The sequence below is a fragment of the Dermacentor andersoni genome, chromosome 6 (assembly GCF_023375885.2).
Source record: "Dermacentor andersoni chromosome 6, qqDerAnde1_hic_scaffold, whole genome shotgun sequence".
NCBI classification, from domain to species: Eukaryota; Metazoa; Arthropoda; class Arachnida; order Ixodida; family Ixodidae; genus Dermacentor; species Dermacentor andersoni.
In genome coordinates this window covers 27,034,334-27,048,009 of record NC_092819.1, presented here as the reverse complement: position 1 = coordinate 27,048,009, position 13,676 = coordinate 27,034,334, and the positions used below count along the sequence as shown (strand labels likewise).

At 45.6% G+C, this 13,676-nt stretch overlaps 1 protein-coding gene across 4 annotated transcripts in view; it reads left to right on the top strand.

Moving 5' to 3' along the window:
• LOC126521417 (organic cation transporter protein-like) overlaps positions 1-13,676 on the top strand; it is an 82,439-nt gene that overhangs the window by 10,488 nt on the left and 58,275 nt on the right. For all 4 annotated transcript variants that reach the window (XM_072288655.1, XM_072288657.1, XM_050170108.3 and 1 more), the window contains exons 2-7: positions 875-978; positions 2,889-3,043; positions 3,861-4,029; positions 5,419-5,545; positions 6,640-6,752; positions 9,302-9,516. In XM_072288655.1, coding sequence (XP_072144756.1) covers positions 875-978; positions 2,889-3,043; positions 3,861-4,029; positions 5,419-5,545; positions 6,640-6,752; positions 9,302-9,516 — 883 coding nt within the window. The remainder of the gene's footprint in view (positions 1-874; positions 979-2,888; positions 3,044-3,860; positions 4,030-5,418; positions 5,546-6,639; positions 6,753-9,301; positions 9,517-13,676) is intronic.

Sequence of the window (13,676 nt, the reverse complement as noted above, 5' to 3'; positions counted from 1 at the left end):
CGAGGCGTCACGCCTGCAGCGCCGCTGGTGGTGCTCCTTGCCACGCCAGCTTTCCGAGACGCCGTCAGCGCGACGTTGAACCTTGCTATCGCCGTAGGGGCTTCGCCTTCGGGCGAATCCCTGACTGCGACTGAGACTCTTTTTACGTGACTCTATTCAAAGACAGGTATTTTTCGCAAAGCGTGCACCACATTAACAGGCTTTCTTTGATCACCTGCAAAACCTTACACGTCAACGTCTCAGTTCACCAGCGCTGAGTAAACGCCACCGCTCGTCTGTGTTCTCTTCATCATTGTTGTCGCAACTGTAATGTTTGGGCCTACTTCGGTGCCTGGGTTTAAGAGGAATCTCACTACAGAGTTTTACTGAATTATCTGCACGATGCAGTGTGGCAAGTATTTATATAATGCTTATTGTGTTGCGAAATAACTGATACTTAAATACATTCGCAGCCTATTGCCATCCCATTTGCGACTTTAAAAGACATTACGCACCTTCAGGTTTCTTCATAATCACCTCAGCACCAAACGCATATTTTGTAGAAATAACCTTTCCTATGCTGAGACTTTCGCAAAAGTCATCGCAGTTTAGAATGACCTTCCAGATACTTCTGCTTGAATTAATAACTGACAACTGTCGAGTGAGCGCTTATATGCACATTTCTTGTTCGAAAAATGTATAATTACACTATCTTTTGCTGCTAATAGTCATTTCTCTTTGTTCGTGTTCATCAAGTGCTTTCTTTCTTTATTCCATCACGCAGCTCTCCTATAGGAGCCTGTACTGAATCTACAAATAAATTATACAAATATTATGCCTTCACACAGCCCTTCTTAAATAAAGAAGTATAATGTTGCCTTTTCCAATTCTGCAGTGGGATCTGATATGTTCTCGCGGTCACCTCCCTAGCCTGCTGTACTCGACCGTGACCGCAGCAAGCGTCATTGGACCTGTCATCATTGGCGCATTGGCTGACAAGTGAGTACTATATGGAATGATCACTTTATATAGTACATTAAGAATGCTTACTTGATTAGTTGATTGCGTAAGAGCTGTTTCATTATTAACAACGTTTTTTTTTCTTCTTTTTTAGAAGACATTCTGTGCTGGCGGCATGCTTTAGTAATATTGACTACTGTATGTGTCCTGTTTGTTTTGCTTCTTGCTTTTCTTGCTTCTTTGTTATCCTCTGTCTTGTGTGAGCTTAGCGAAAGGAAGAGAAATAAGAAGCATAGACCCGCCCGAAACGTTAAACTCAGAACGCAACCCCACAGAGTCACTCAAACTAATGGCCAGATTTGTAGCTTGTTGGAAAGCACAAACATGTAATAGAACTCGGTTCAGAGCTCAAGAAAAATCAATAGCATATACGCATTCACTCACACACACAAACACGCCTAGAAAGAACGGCTCCCGCTTGCGTAAGCTCATGCCTGCTTTCGCCACGGTCCCAAATAACGTGGCGTCCTCGTCAGCGGCACGTCACCGCGAAAAACAGTTAACCCGCAGTCGTAGTTCACGGCGAATCAATTTTTGCATATTATCGTCACACATGTTGAGCCATGGAGGCGTTGAACCTATGCGGTCATGTGGAAGACTTCAATAACTGTGAAGAATATGCGAAGGTGACTCCACTCATTAAAAGGTCGAAAGCTCGTTTCGCACTCCTGTAGGGGCTCAGCGTCTTCTTAAGTCACGTTACACTTCAACAACCTGCAGCAACAAATGACAATTTTTCTGGTACAGGAAAAGCATAAGGAAGATTCACCGTGTTCGTTAAATCGAAATGTAGAAATAATAAGGAACGATTATTTCAAACCATACGAAACTACAACTTGCCGCAGGTTAAACTATCTTCCGCATTACGCGCTTGTCGCTTTACCACTGGCGCGACGGCCGACTTTATTGGGTATTTGTGTTTATGTGTACCACGGAGCGTTAACCATGGTAACTCAAGGGCAGATCATGTGTAGGGCTCCCACTTGCGGCAAGTTCTCTCTTTCGCATGCTTGTATTTTTATTTTTCCCCATTATTTCCATATTTCAAGCTTTTTTTTAAATGGAACCCTACGTTCAATTACTACAAATGTGGCACAGCGAAAAAGACGACAGACGACAGAAGCAACGTCGACAGAGACTTATTGTCACTTATGGTCATCCATCGATATTTTCTTTTTTTTCAGCCGGAATTGCGGTAATTATTCATGCACCAACCAACCCAGCAACGTGTCTTATTGAACCCTTCGTTTCCCTATATGGTTTCCCTAGTCTCATTGCCTGTTTGCTTTGAACAGTTGTAAATATTTTTTTCATTTAGGCGCCTAGGTTCCCTTATTTCTCTCGATCCATCTATGCAACTGCGGCTGTTACCAGGGCTTCCGCGTAATGAGGAAACAATGCTGTGCCGCTTACGCTTGGGCGTCGCATTCACGAATGCATATACGTTTTTAATTGGAATGGCTGATAGCGCCGAGTGCAATGCCTGCGGTGTCGAAGAAACTATAGACCATCTACTGTGCTACTGCTCATCATTTGGAAATGAAAGACAAGAACTCTGCACAGCTCTCAACCAGTTAGATAGAAAACCGTTCACCTTGAACAAGATCTTGGGACCATGGCCTCGCATATCGCAGCTACAAAAGGCCACAAAAGCGCCGCTGCGATATTTGAAAGATACAGGATTGAGTCAGCGTCTGTGATCCGGACTGAGTGAATGAACGATATCCCCGGTGGACTTTCTCTTCTTTCTTTAATCTTTCCGTCCCCGTTTCCCTTTCCCCAGTGTAGGGTAGCCAACCGGGCTCAGTCCTGGTTAACCTCCCTACCTTTCATTTATCATTTGCTCTCTCTCTCTCTCTCGAATAAATTAGTGGTCCGCCCCACTGCAGGTACGGTCGTAAGCCAACGTTCTTCGCCATCGTGGCCCTGGCCGCGCTCTCGGGCTTCGGCGCCGTGCTGTCCACCAACTTCGCCATGTTCGTCGTCATGCGCTTCGTCAACGCCCTGCTGGACCCGCAGATCGAGCAGGTGCCCTACATCATCAGTGAGTCCCGCGTGGTGATAGTGCGCTGTGACAGTGACCGACTGTGATAGTGTATCTGTTCTGCTCTCTTTCTTTCCCTCTTTCTATTTTCCTGTCACATTACCTCACCTTGCCCTCTCTCCCCATCGTAGGGTAGCAAACCGGATCCTCCCTCTTGATTAACCTCCCTGCCTTTCTCCTTTCTTCTTTCTCTCTCTCTTGTTCCTCTCATATGGTGCGTTGGGCTTTGCCGCGCGCAGTTGGCATGGGACTGAATTGTACAACTCGTTGCTCCTAATATTTCGTGAAAGAAAGCCAGCTGAAGCACCGTGCCCAAGTGCAGAATGCATGCTGTTGTCTTATGAGTGTTTGCATTAAGAAGCCCCAAAATTATTCGGTCTGTTGGAATCGATTTTGAATAGATACGTATATACAAACAGACGATAATGCGAGGAACGGAACGAGCAGACTCGATCGAGGGCGCTGGAAACATTAAATTAATTTCAAAGGTTTAATCCAACTGCACAGCGGGTTATGAGAAATGCCGAGGTGGACAGCTCGAGATTAATTTTGACCACTACGGTTTTGTCACGTAAACCTCAGTCGCCAAGAACGTCCATAAACATCTGGCTGCAAAAAAGAACAAGAAAAGTTAGAGACGTGGCGATGAAACAGCACTATAGGAAATGAGCGGCAAATGCATAAACCCTCAAATTCTTCCAGCAAAAACCAACCCCGCCGCGCTCGCTTGCCCTACATAGTTATTTGTAGTGCTTGTACCGAACACTTCATTGTAACGAGCTTTTCTTTCTTTTTTCCTTCCGCCCTGTCTATGCAGTAATGGAGCTGTTGGATGCCAAGCAGCGGACTCTGATGTTGGGCGTGGCGTGCATGGGCTGGACGCTCGGCATGTGCCTGCTGACATTGGTGGCCTACGTGAGCCGCACCTGGGTGCTGCTGGCAACAGTGTGCGCCTCGTGCGTGGTCCCTCTTTTCTGCTACATCAGGTAAGAAAGCACGTACTGATGGAGCTTTAGCAGTTCGGGAGTTCAGCGATCGGTGAAGCGCGAACAGGTTTTTGCCGGGCCGCGCAAAGACTAGCCACAATGAAAGGAGTCAGGAAATAAAAGAAATATTCGTTGTGTTTTACAACAACACGACACTGTTTCCTTGCGTCAGCTGATCGGGAGCAGGGCGATGTGTGAACGCGCTTGCACTTCTTTGCAAGTGCGTCCCTCACTCAGTTTCGAGCACCAGAGGACGACCCGTATAGCTTCCCACTTCCGTGCCACAACATTGCGAAGCAGAGCAGAGAAGGCGAAACGCCAACTATCAACTCATCGACAAATATTAGTCCTGAAAGAAAACAAATAAACAGGTCGAAATTGGGTAGGCAACGGTGGGGAAAATATATTTTGCTATGTCATTGGTGCATGCGAAACCCAAACCTAACAATTAGGGGCTTTTGTGTATACAGCGCAATCGTACCGTCAGATAGGGTTATATTTGTTCATTTCGTTGGTTGGTCACCGTGGGAGCAATACTTAAACAGGCTTCTGAAGCGTTGCCATCGATTCTCTATCGTTGGGTTTATTGGGTTTACGCTTCTTAAGCAACCATTTTTCTCGCACTTCAATCATTCCAACTCCCCTTTCTACGAATGAGGGCCAGGTCACACTCTCTGCATTGCCCCGTTACCATGTGCTGTTCTTCGAGGTACTTTCCACTTTCACGCAGCCTTACGCTACAAAACTCAGAAATCGCCAACTGTATTTCGTAACGGAGCCGTATACAGAATCACGGCACATGTGCACGACTTCAATCGGATTCCTTACGCAGGTACAAGACTTGTACGGTGCGCTGCCTGGGTTTAAAATTAACCAGGGCTTCCTCAGAGCAGAAAGCCTGCGCACTTGGTTTTGTAACATCGTGGTACTTGATATGAATAAGTATTATTAGCCAGCGCGGCATGACGAAGGTGTTGTTTAAGGCATATTTGCTTGTTTCTGTTTATAGCAACGTCAACAGCGATTTTTAGCAAGATGCGAGACAGATATCATCATCAAAAATGCCATCAAATGAAACAAAAGGCTGAAGAAAAATCACGAAGCACGATTTAGGCAACGCAACAAGAACGCGACAGTGGCCACTGCTCCCTTCCAGTCGTTTCTATTTCTGTGACGCTCGGTCCAATAAACCTGAAGCCATGGCCTTAAGCGTCCAAACCTCGTGTCACCTTGGAGACGTTCGCTGGACTCCCTGTCTGCCACAACTCCCTTTCACTTCCCCTTCTCTTGGCGTGTGTAGCAGCTTACCTCGCGCAGGCTACGGGCAAAGCAGCCTCGCCTGCAGCCTTTCAGCCTCCGTCATTGAAGGACATTGCCTGTTCATTGTAGGGTCATCCCCGAATCTCCGCGGTGGCTCTTGTCGCAGGACCGGCTCCCCGAGGCGTCGGCCGTTCTGCGCCGCATCGCCTTCCGAAACGGAGTCGAGCCCCCGATTGACCTCGACCTGAAGCTCAAGGTAAGAAGTCATTCGTCTTCCGTCCACCTACGTGCAACCTATGTAAAAAAAAAAAAAAAAAAGATAGAGAGAGAATGTGCAGAAACCATCGAAAGTGGTTCACAATATAAGCGAATAGCGGAACGCTTCTAGAAAGCAGCTCGCTTTATTAAAGGAATGATGCTCTTGAGAGCGTATATTGTTGCAGTTACGACATTTACATATCATTTGCTGTTTCATATACGACGAGGGTGCAGGGAAGCGGAGGTGATGCATTAAACGGTGCTTTGCAGCAGATCTATGGGTAAAGCGTACAACCTTTAGCCCATGCGCTTACAATACTATCATGCAAACAACTAAGGAATCTTCGCCATTCTTGATCCCTGACGAGCGAGAACCTTCGCGCACCATGAACAGTTTTCTTCTCTGCCAGACCAACGCCTCAGAGAGCATAACAGTTTCACAAACGGCTACATGCGCCAAAGAATGCTGCCAGCTTACTCGCTTGTTCACATCTCAAGACCAGTGGCGCCAGAAGCATCACCGCGACGCATCCACTACAACTACATACCATGCACCCAGATTGCTTGTCTGCCTGTGGGTCCTGTCTAGTACTCCTAGCCTCTCCATCAAGCTGATCTCTAAGTATAATGGTCCATATCTCGTAATTCACCAAACCTCCCAGCTCAACTACCTCATCAAGCCGCTGGAATTGTCTTTAGACCAATGCCATTGCGGCCAGGAAGTTGTCCATGTCTCCCGACTAACACAATGCTGCGACTATTCTGTGTCCTCCTGCCCTTAGGTCACCAAAATGATTTTTTTCACGTTGATATTGTACTGAAGAAGAATACCATCTGGATGGTGAAAGAGGACGACGGCAATTGCTGGTGTTTGGATGCGCACGTTAGCGCTCTGCCCTTTTCATAAAGCAGGAACTATACTCTCATTTGAAGAGTTTAGCCTCATTTTTTTAAAAATTTTATGCACTATATATTACATTCAGTTTGCTCGAATCTTTTGTGCACGTATACATGCTAAACCCCCAGATAAGCTTTCTTATTTAAAAACTTTACGATTGTCTTCTGCTGCTAGAATTTTTTTTTTTGTTTCAGAAAGTTCAGCAAAGTTTAAGTGCCGAAGAAGAATCAGAGAAATCAGGCTCCATTCTCGACCTGTTTATCAAGCCCAAGATACGAAAGAACTTGCTGATACTCACGCTCATATGGTAAGTTTCCTTTACCGTACGTCTGCGCAAAGCGCCGCTCAAGTGAATATGTTTGACACGGACGTACTTTTTTGTCTAAATTTGTTTGAAGAAATGACCTTGTTTTTAGAAGAATTTCTTTTTTTTAATGTATTCAAGGAAATGTTGGTTCCTCTTCCCCTGCCCCGTCTTGTCCCCTTCTCTTAATTCATAGATGTGCCAAAAAAATGTTTCAAGCAATGAATGTAGAAAATACTATGGTGGCATCTTCTATTGCAGTGAGCAGACTAAGATGCTCGCCGTAAGGGACTTAGAGAAGAATAGCGGCGTGCTAAGAGCAGTTTTTGACGTCGAATCGAATACGATTGAACTGTCGCCAGAAGCGAATTGAATCGAAGCGAATATCGAATAGTTTGTTAATAATGTGCGGCCTTGTCAGCAATAGCATTAAACAATATTATATTCTTGGTATTACAGTGATAGAATGTTTCGGTCATTAAATTTTCCGTTATAAGACATGCTTTATTAAAGGTCCAAAGGAGCATTCGAAGCAACTGAGCAAATTGTTCAGAAACTCGGGGCTCTTAGGTGAACACACGGTCATGCGTTACGTGTAAAGTAATGTAAATTTAATCGCGTAAATATATTCCGATGCGAGAACACAGGTGCTGCCATATATAATAGTACCATACAATACGCTACTGAACGCCATGTCTAAGCATCTTGTTGCGAGAGATTGTGCTTGAGCAGAAAAGTCTGGCTGACCCAGTGATGCTGCGCGCTCTAGTGCGTTATGTCTGCTGTGAATGGAATGAAAAATATCGCATTTCTTGTTTCAATTTCATGTTTTAATGAATTCTGGTATTTTAGGTGCCAGAAGGACGATTTTATTATCAGGCACGCCGTAGTGGGGGCACTTCGGATTAATCTTGACCACCGGGGGATTCGGGCCCACAATGCAAGGACACGGGCGTTTATCGCATTTCGCCCCGATCAAAATGCGGCCGCCGCGTTCGGGATTCGATCCCGTGACCTCGTGCTTAGCAGCGCAACACCATAGCCGCTAAGCAACCGCGGTGGTTCAATTCCACGTTTGATCGTGTACAGTTGGCGGAGTACAGTATTTGAAAAAAACATTCGAAAAAATATATTCGCACTTTCAAATAACCTCTATTCGGTTCTCGGACGTAATCATATAATGACAATTCGATTCGATAACCGAATCGAATAGGACAATATTTGATCGTTATTCGAAAGTTTCGAATATTTACACATCCGTAGTAAACGCACATGCTTTGCATAGGAAGCCAATATCACTAGATAAAGTTCTGGGTGCATGGACATCAGAAAACTTGCAACACAGGGCAGCATGCGCATTAGTGTAGTTTCTCGAAGAATCACGAATACCTAAAAGTTAGGAAATCTTATTATTGCAATTTCGATCACGACGTTGATTTGGAGAAGTTGTTCTTTTCTTTTTCACATTTTCACATATTTGTCTTTCTGTAATCACTTTTATGATAGTGTTCCCCTGACTCTTGTGCGCGCACCTTGGGTGAGTTGGTAATAGTTCATGGCCCGGTGTTTTGCGCGCGGCACATGAATGGCTTTAGGAAAACAGCACTCTTTATAGCAATTCATGCGCTGCGCAGTACGCCGCCATGATCTTGCTTGCGCGTTGACGTTCACAGTGTCTTTCGCCAACGAGAGACGTCGCTTGCACTTCAACAACATTCGAATTTTATTAACTACTCAGAAACATTTCCTTTTTGTTGTGTATATTGTATACTTTAGATCTCGGTTATTCAATTGTCCTATGATATTGCTGGTTTGCTGGTAAACCCTTGCCAAATCGTCTTGATATGCCGCAGTTTACACGTCTTTCTTCTGTCAACGTAGCAATACATCAGCCATTTCAGAGCTTCAGAGCTAAAACTTCAGAGCTAGGAAACTTCAACAGCATGCACCCCGTCGCTTTTGTAAAAATAACACTTGACCCATCGCCCTAGCTGCTTGACAAGAACGAGCTCAAACCCAAAGACAAAAGTACGTTGTTTCATTCTATACCTACGTGACATCTTCGGTGGCGTAATCTTTCGCAGGCAAGAATCGAGCGACTTCTGCCCGGGCCACTCTCTGATAACGAAGTGAGGTGTTGTGTGTACGTGTCGCCTGTCAAGGTTACGCATTGTTCAGCGACAATAGTGGTGTCACATTTTGTTTACCACTGTACCGATACAAAATGGGTTTCGCGAGGCAGTGAATGCCAGCTAAGCCTATCTACATTACAATAGACGGGAAAGATAAGGATATATCCTTAATACGAAGGAAGCAAATCAGGATCTGTGACCATACCAGGTATTTCTTGCAACTTCTAAATTACAAATTTGATGGTCAATGAAAAGAGGAAACTAGAATGATGGCTGTGCATTGTGCAAACTGAAAAGCGTTACAACGCGAGATGAGTGGCCTAATGTATTTACTCCTCGTATCGCTATGGTGCGCACTCTTCCACCGAGCGTCTCGGTGTTGAGAATCCTCAGTGTAGTCTTCCGTCCCACGTCGCGCAGGTCTGCGAACGGCTGCGCGTACAGCGGCCTGCACATCAACGTGACGCACCTGAGCGGCAACGAGTTCCTCAATTTTCTCTACCTGGCCCTGGTCGAGTTTCCGGCCAACGCGATTGGCTGGTGGAGTATGAACCGCTACGGCCGACGCTGGACAAACGTCTTCTTCGTGCTTCTCACGGCCACCGCCTGCTGGGCGGCCGTCATTGCCCCCACGTGTGAGTTGGTTGGTCCATTTATTTATTTATTTATTTATTTATTTATTTATTTATTTATATACGAGAAGGCACGACACAACGCACAACACAAATTTGGAACAAGGCAAGAAGTACGACAAAGTATATGGTATGATTCACTACAGGGATTTCTTTTCGCTGTTGTTCTCCTCAAAGGCTGAGGATCGGGCGAGGTGGTATTGCATTCTCAAACTGGTACAGCGCAACAAGGAAAGGAAGAAACAAGCCGAGCCCACCAGAAGAAGAAAGAACAAAGCGCCGAACAGCGCTCTGTTCCATCTTCCGGCCGGCTCTGCTTGCTTCTTCCTTTCCTTGTCGTACTGTACCAGTCTAAGAATGCTGTTCTCCTTTTATACTTTCACGAAAATCATGCTGTACATGAAGAAAATGGAGAAATACTTTTCAATTCGCCAAACAATAACAGATTTGTTCTCAGATAATTGAGCATAACGAAGTAATAGATCAAAAGGGCATGGCTGTCGTAAAATGGGACCTTGTTGTATTCTTCAGCAGAGGGCAACCGAACAATCGACCACTTCATTCATTGATACAGTGTAAAATTTGACATCCGGTGCCACCGGTTTCTCGACCACAGCTGAAGCCAAGTGCAGCTGCCTGGAAATGGTGTCCTAGACTCGTACGCCGCTTCATTGTCTTACCAAAATTTCAACGTGTCCTTTAAAGACGAATAGGTATACACAGTTTAATGACACTGACCACCCAGTTGTGCTCCTGGTAACTTTATAAGGTTACCCTTACACAGCCATAACTTTCTGATAACTACTGTAACCACAACTACCTTACGAACCGTAACTAGCTGTGGTTAGCCTACCTGCCTTTCTACACATCTTTACGTTCTCTTCGCGACTTTCGCATTTATCTTCATTTTAGCTGGAAAGAAGATTGCATGTGGGAGGGAGGGGACGAAGGAAAGATGAGGGAGGAAGGGTAACTTGTGGGGAGTAGTGCATTCCTGTTGACATTCATTTCCTCACATAGCTGATTTCCTTCGTTCCTCTTCCTTTCCTCCAATAATGCTGCCGCCCACTTTCCATTTTTTTATGTAACATGTGTGGTGCCTTTCGCAGAGAATGTTGCCAGCCTTTCCTTCAAACGTTTGTACATGTTTGTCATCGGTTAATAACACAAATTGAGTGTCTACCTGCTGACAGAAACTCGGCTGTGGATCCGTTTCGTCGTTTCCGCTAAACTTCACTGCTTATAATCGCGATACGTTGTCTCATACATCCCGTGGCCTTAGTGAATTCTAACAAAGGGCAGAACTACATGCAATATCACCTCGATCGACGAGCAACAGTGATCGCCGATTACGAAAGTCATTTTGGGGGGTGGTGGGGAGGTGGAATTCAGTAAGTGTCCATTAGCGATACGCGTCAGAAGGAGACAAGCGCCCTCAGCCAATCAGCACTTCAGCAACAAATGAAATGAACATTTTCACTAGATGGACACTTTCAAAATCGCGAGGTCCACTCGTGGCACTTGTCTGGGTCACAACTATGTTCCAGTGGGTAGGGCCCCCTGCTCGGCTGCAGGAGGCGTGTGGTGAAATATCTCCCCCCCCCCCCCCCCCCTCTTGTGTAAACAAGCAGCCAACAGGCCCGCCCGGTGTCCGGCTTTCCAGGGGGTGTATTACTTGGGAGAGTTTCGTCCAGACCGCTATGCTGACAGTGCGAGAACCAAAACAAAACGAAACACCAAACGATTCTCAAAAAAGTAGTCTGGCGGTCACGTATGTTACCGACTTCCCTATAGGTGGGTGTCCTTCCGAGCGTCTGTAACTCCCGAAATTGCTGAGCACCTGGCCGGAAGCGTGCTTGTATACGTGTTTTACCGGTAGGCACCCGCCGGCAGCACATGTCTGCTGCCCACAGCAAGGGGCGAATACTCGACTATTTCACCAAAGCTGCGGTGGCAGAAGGGACGCGCAGAGACCTTCGCAAATCTCTACAGGGCCCCTGCTCCGAGATGAGAACCCATATACACAACCGAGCGCCAGGTCGTGATAAACTTCTAAGAAAAAAACCGGTGGGATTCCGGCCGCACCAGAATTCAAACCGTCGACCATTTCACCACCGCTGCGATTTCAGAGAGATTCAAACAAGATTTTCGGGGTGTATGTGACGTGTGTTCAATTCCAACCAGCAGAGGAGAAATTTTAAAGCTTTTTTTGTAATTGGAGAGCTTTAGAAGTGTTGTTAGAAAATACCAGAATCTTGGATCTATAATAAATCTTAGCGTCCGCTAAAAGATTTACATATGACGGAAGTCTGTACTTGTACGTTGGTCAAAAATATATGCAGTATGTTATGTATGGTTATACTGACGGTCTGTGTGCTCGTCTGTGACACTGAACTTTCTCTGTTAAACTGAAATTCTTTGTGTTCTCGGAAAATACGAAGAACATATGTTTACATATGCAACTGCGCACATGTTCATTTTCTGCGGGTCTCTTGACTCGTGTACAGAACTTTATTGATACTGATGACCGACTGTTTTTTTGTCATTCTTTTGCGCTGCATTTTGTTACAAATTTTGAGACGATATGCCAAGCGACAAGGAGTAGCCAGTGCCGTCTAAAGGTGCCAACCTCTCCTCTTATATCATGTCAATAAAAAAAAAAAGCAGAACATACGCAGCGGCCCATACCCTGTGACCAAAGTTGACGTCAAAGAGGTTCATTGAAGAGCGGCCCATACCCAGCGGCACACACCTGCAGTGACCCATGTCGGCATCAAATTGGCTCACTGAAGACCAACACATGCCAAGTGGAACATGTCCAGTGGCGCATGCTGGCGTGAACGAGGCTCATTGAAGAGCGGCACATATCCACTGTCACGTACCCATGGTGACGCAAGTTCCTCTAACGGTTGGTTTCGCACCCGCTTCTCTCAAAACAGTAGCCCCAAGCTCTACCCATTAGACCATGGACTACCCAATCACCCAAGTTGGCGGGAAGGTTGTTCGAGACATAGAAAGATATCGGAAAGTGCGTGAAGTATTCCAAGAATCCTAATCACATTACTATTCCATCGTGTGGAATGGCCACAGAGATATAGCGTTTGTTTAACTTTACTCAGCATAACAGAAAGTTCTCGATCGCCAACGATCTCCAACGGCGCCAGGACGCTTTGCTTTCTGCCGCCAACGCAGCCGATTCGATCCTCCCTGTTCGCAAGCAGTGTGCAAAATTTCAGGTCGCGACAGCAAGCTTACACCTAAGTATCTTGAACGCGATTGTATTTTCCTTTCATTCATTGTTTCACGTGGTCAAAGCCAAAAAAAGCAGTTAATAACATCTCACCCAAGCAAGCGACCCGGCAGTATTTGCCCCATGAAAGAAATGCTCTACTGAAACGAGCTTTAAAAAATGCAAGATGCTGACGGTTCTTGTTGTTTTCTTCGCCGTAATGGCTTTCAACGTGTTAATGGCGACTGTCAAACTTTTCGTGAAGCACACTAGCGCGAACCTCTGGGCACCATCTTTCTTTTATTTCTCTCAAGAACGTACACGTTCCGCTAGTGTGTCTAGTCAGCTCGGAAAAAAGAAAAACATATCTTGCAGCCTCGACTAGCTTAAAAGCTAGAAGGTCGTCTCGGCACTCGACTTTAGCAGTGGTCACACTCGGCTGGAATTTTACTTTCTTGTAGAACAGGAAGTCGCCTGCAAGACATGAGACGCCTGACCAATAAAAATAGTAATATTGCCCACAAGATACAAATTAGGAACAGAATGGCGCTTTAGAAACAAACAAAAATAGGATGAACGATATCGCTCCTCCTTGTTCTTCATTCGCTAAACCTTCGTTCTCTTTCTTTTCTTTCCGCCCTTCAGTGCTTCGCGCTGCAGAAATCAGGCCGTGAAAGCCAAGTTTTCTGTCAACGCACTGTTATCAATACGGGATTCGCCTGCCAGTCATAAATCTATAGACTCCAAAACGAACTTTTCCAGTGCTTAGCGCCGAAATATTGTACGAGGCAGGACAAGAGAAAAGACACATCGTCCGCCTCGTCTAAACTTTCTGCGCTACGCATTGGAAAAGATGTCTTACCAACGTGGCCATAAGTCAACCGTTGCTCCTCAACTAGTTTGGCTCACCATTATTCTTTCTTTTGCAGCTGCA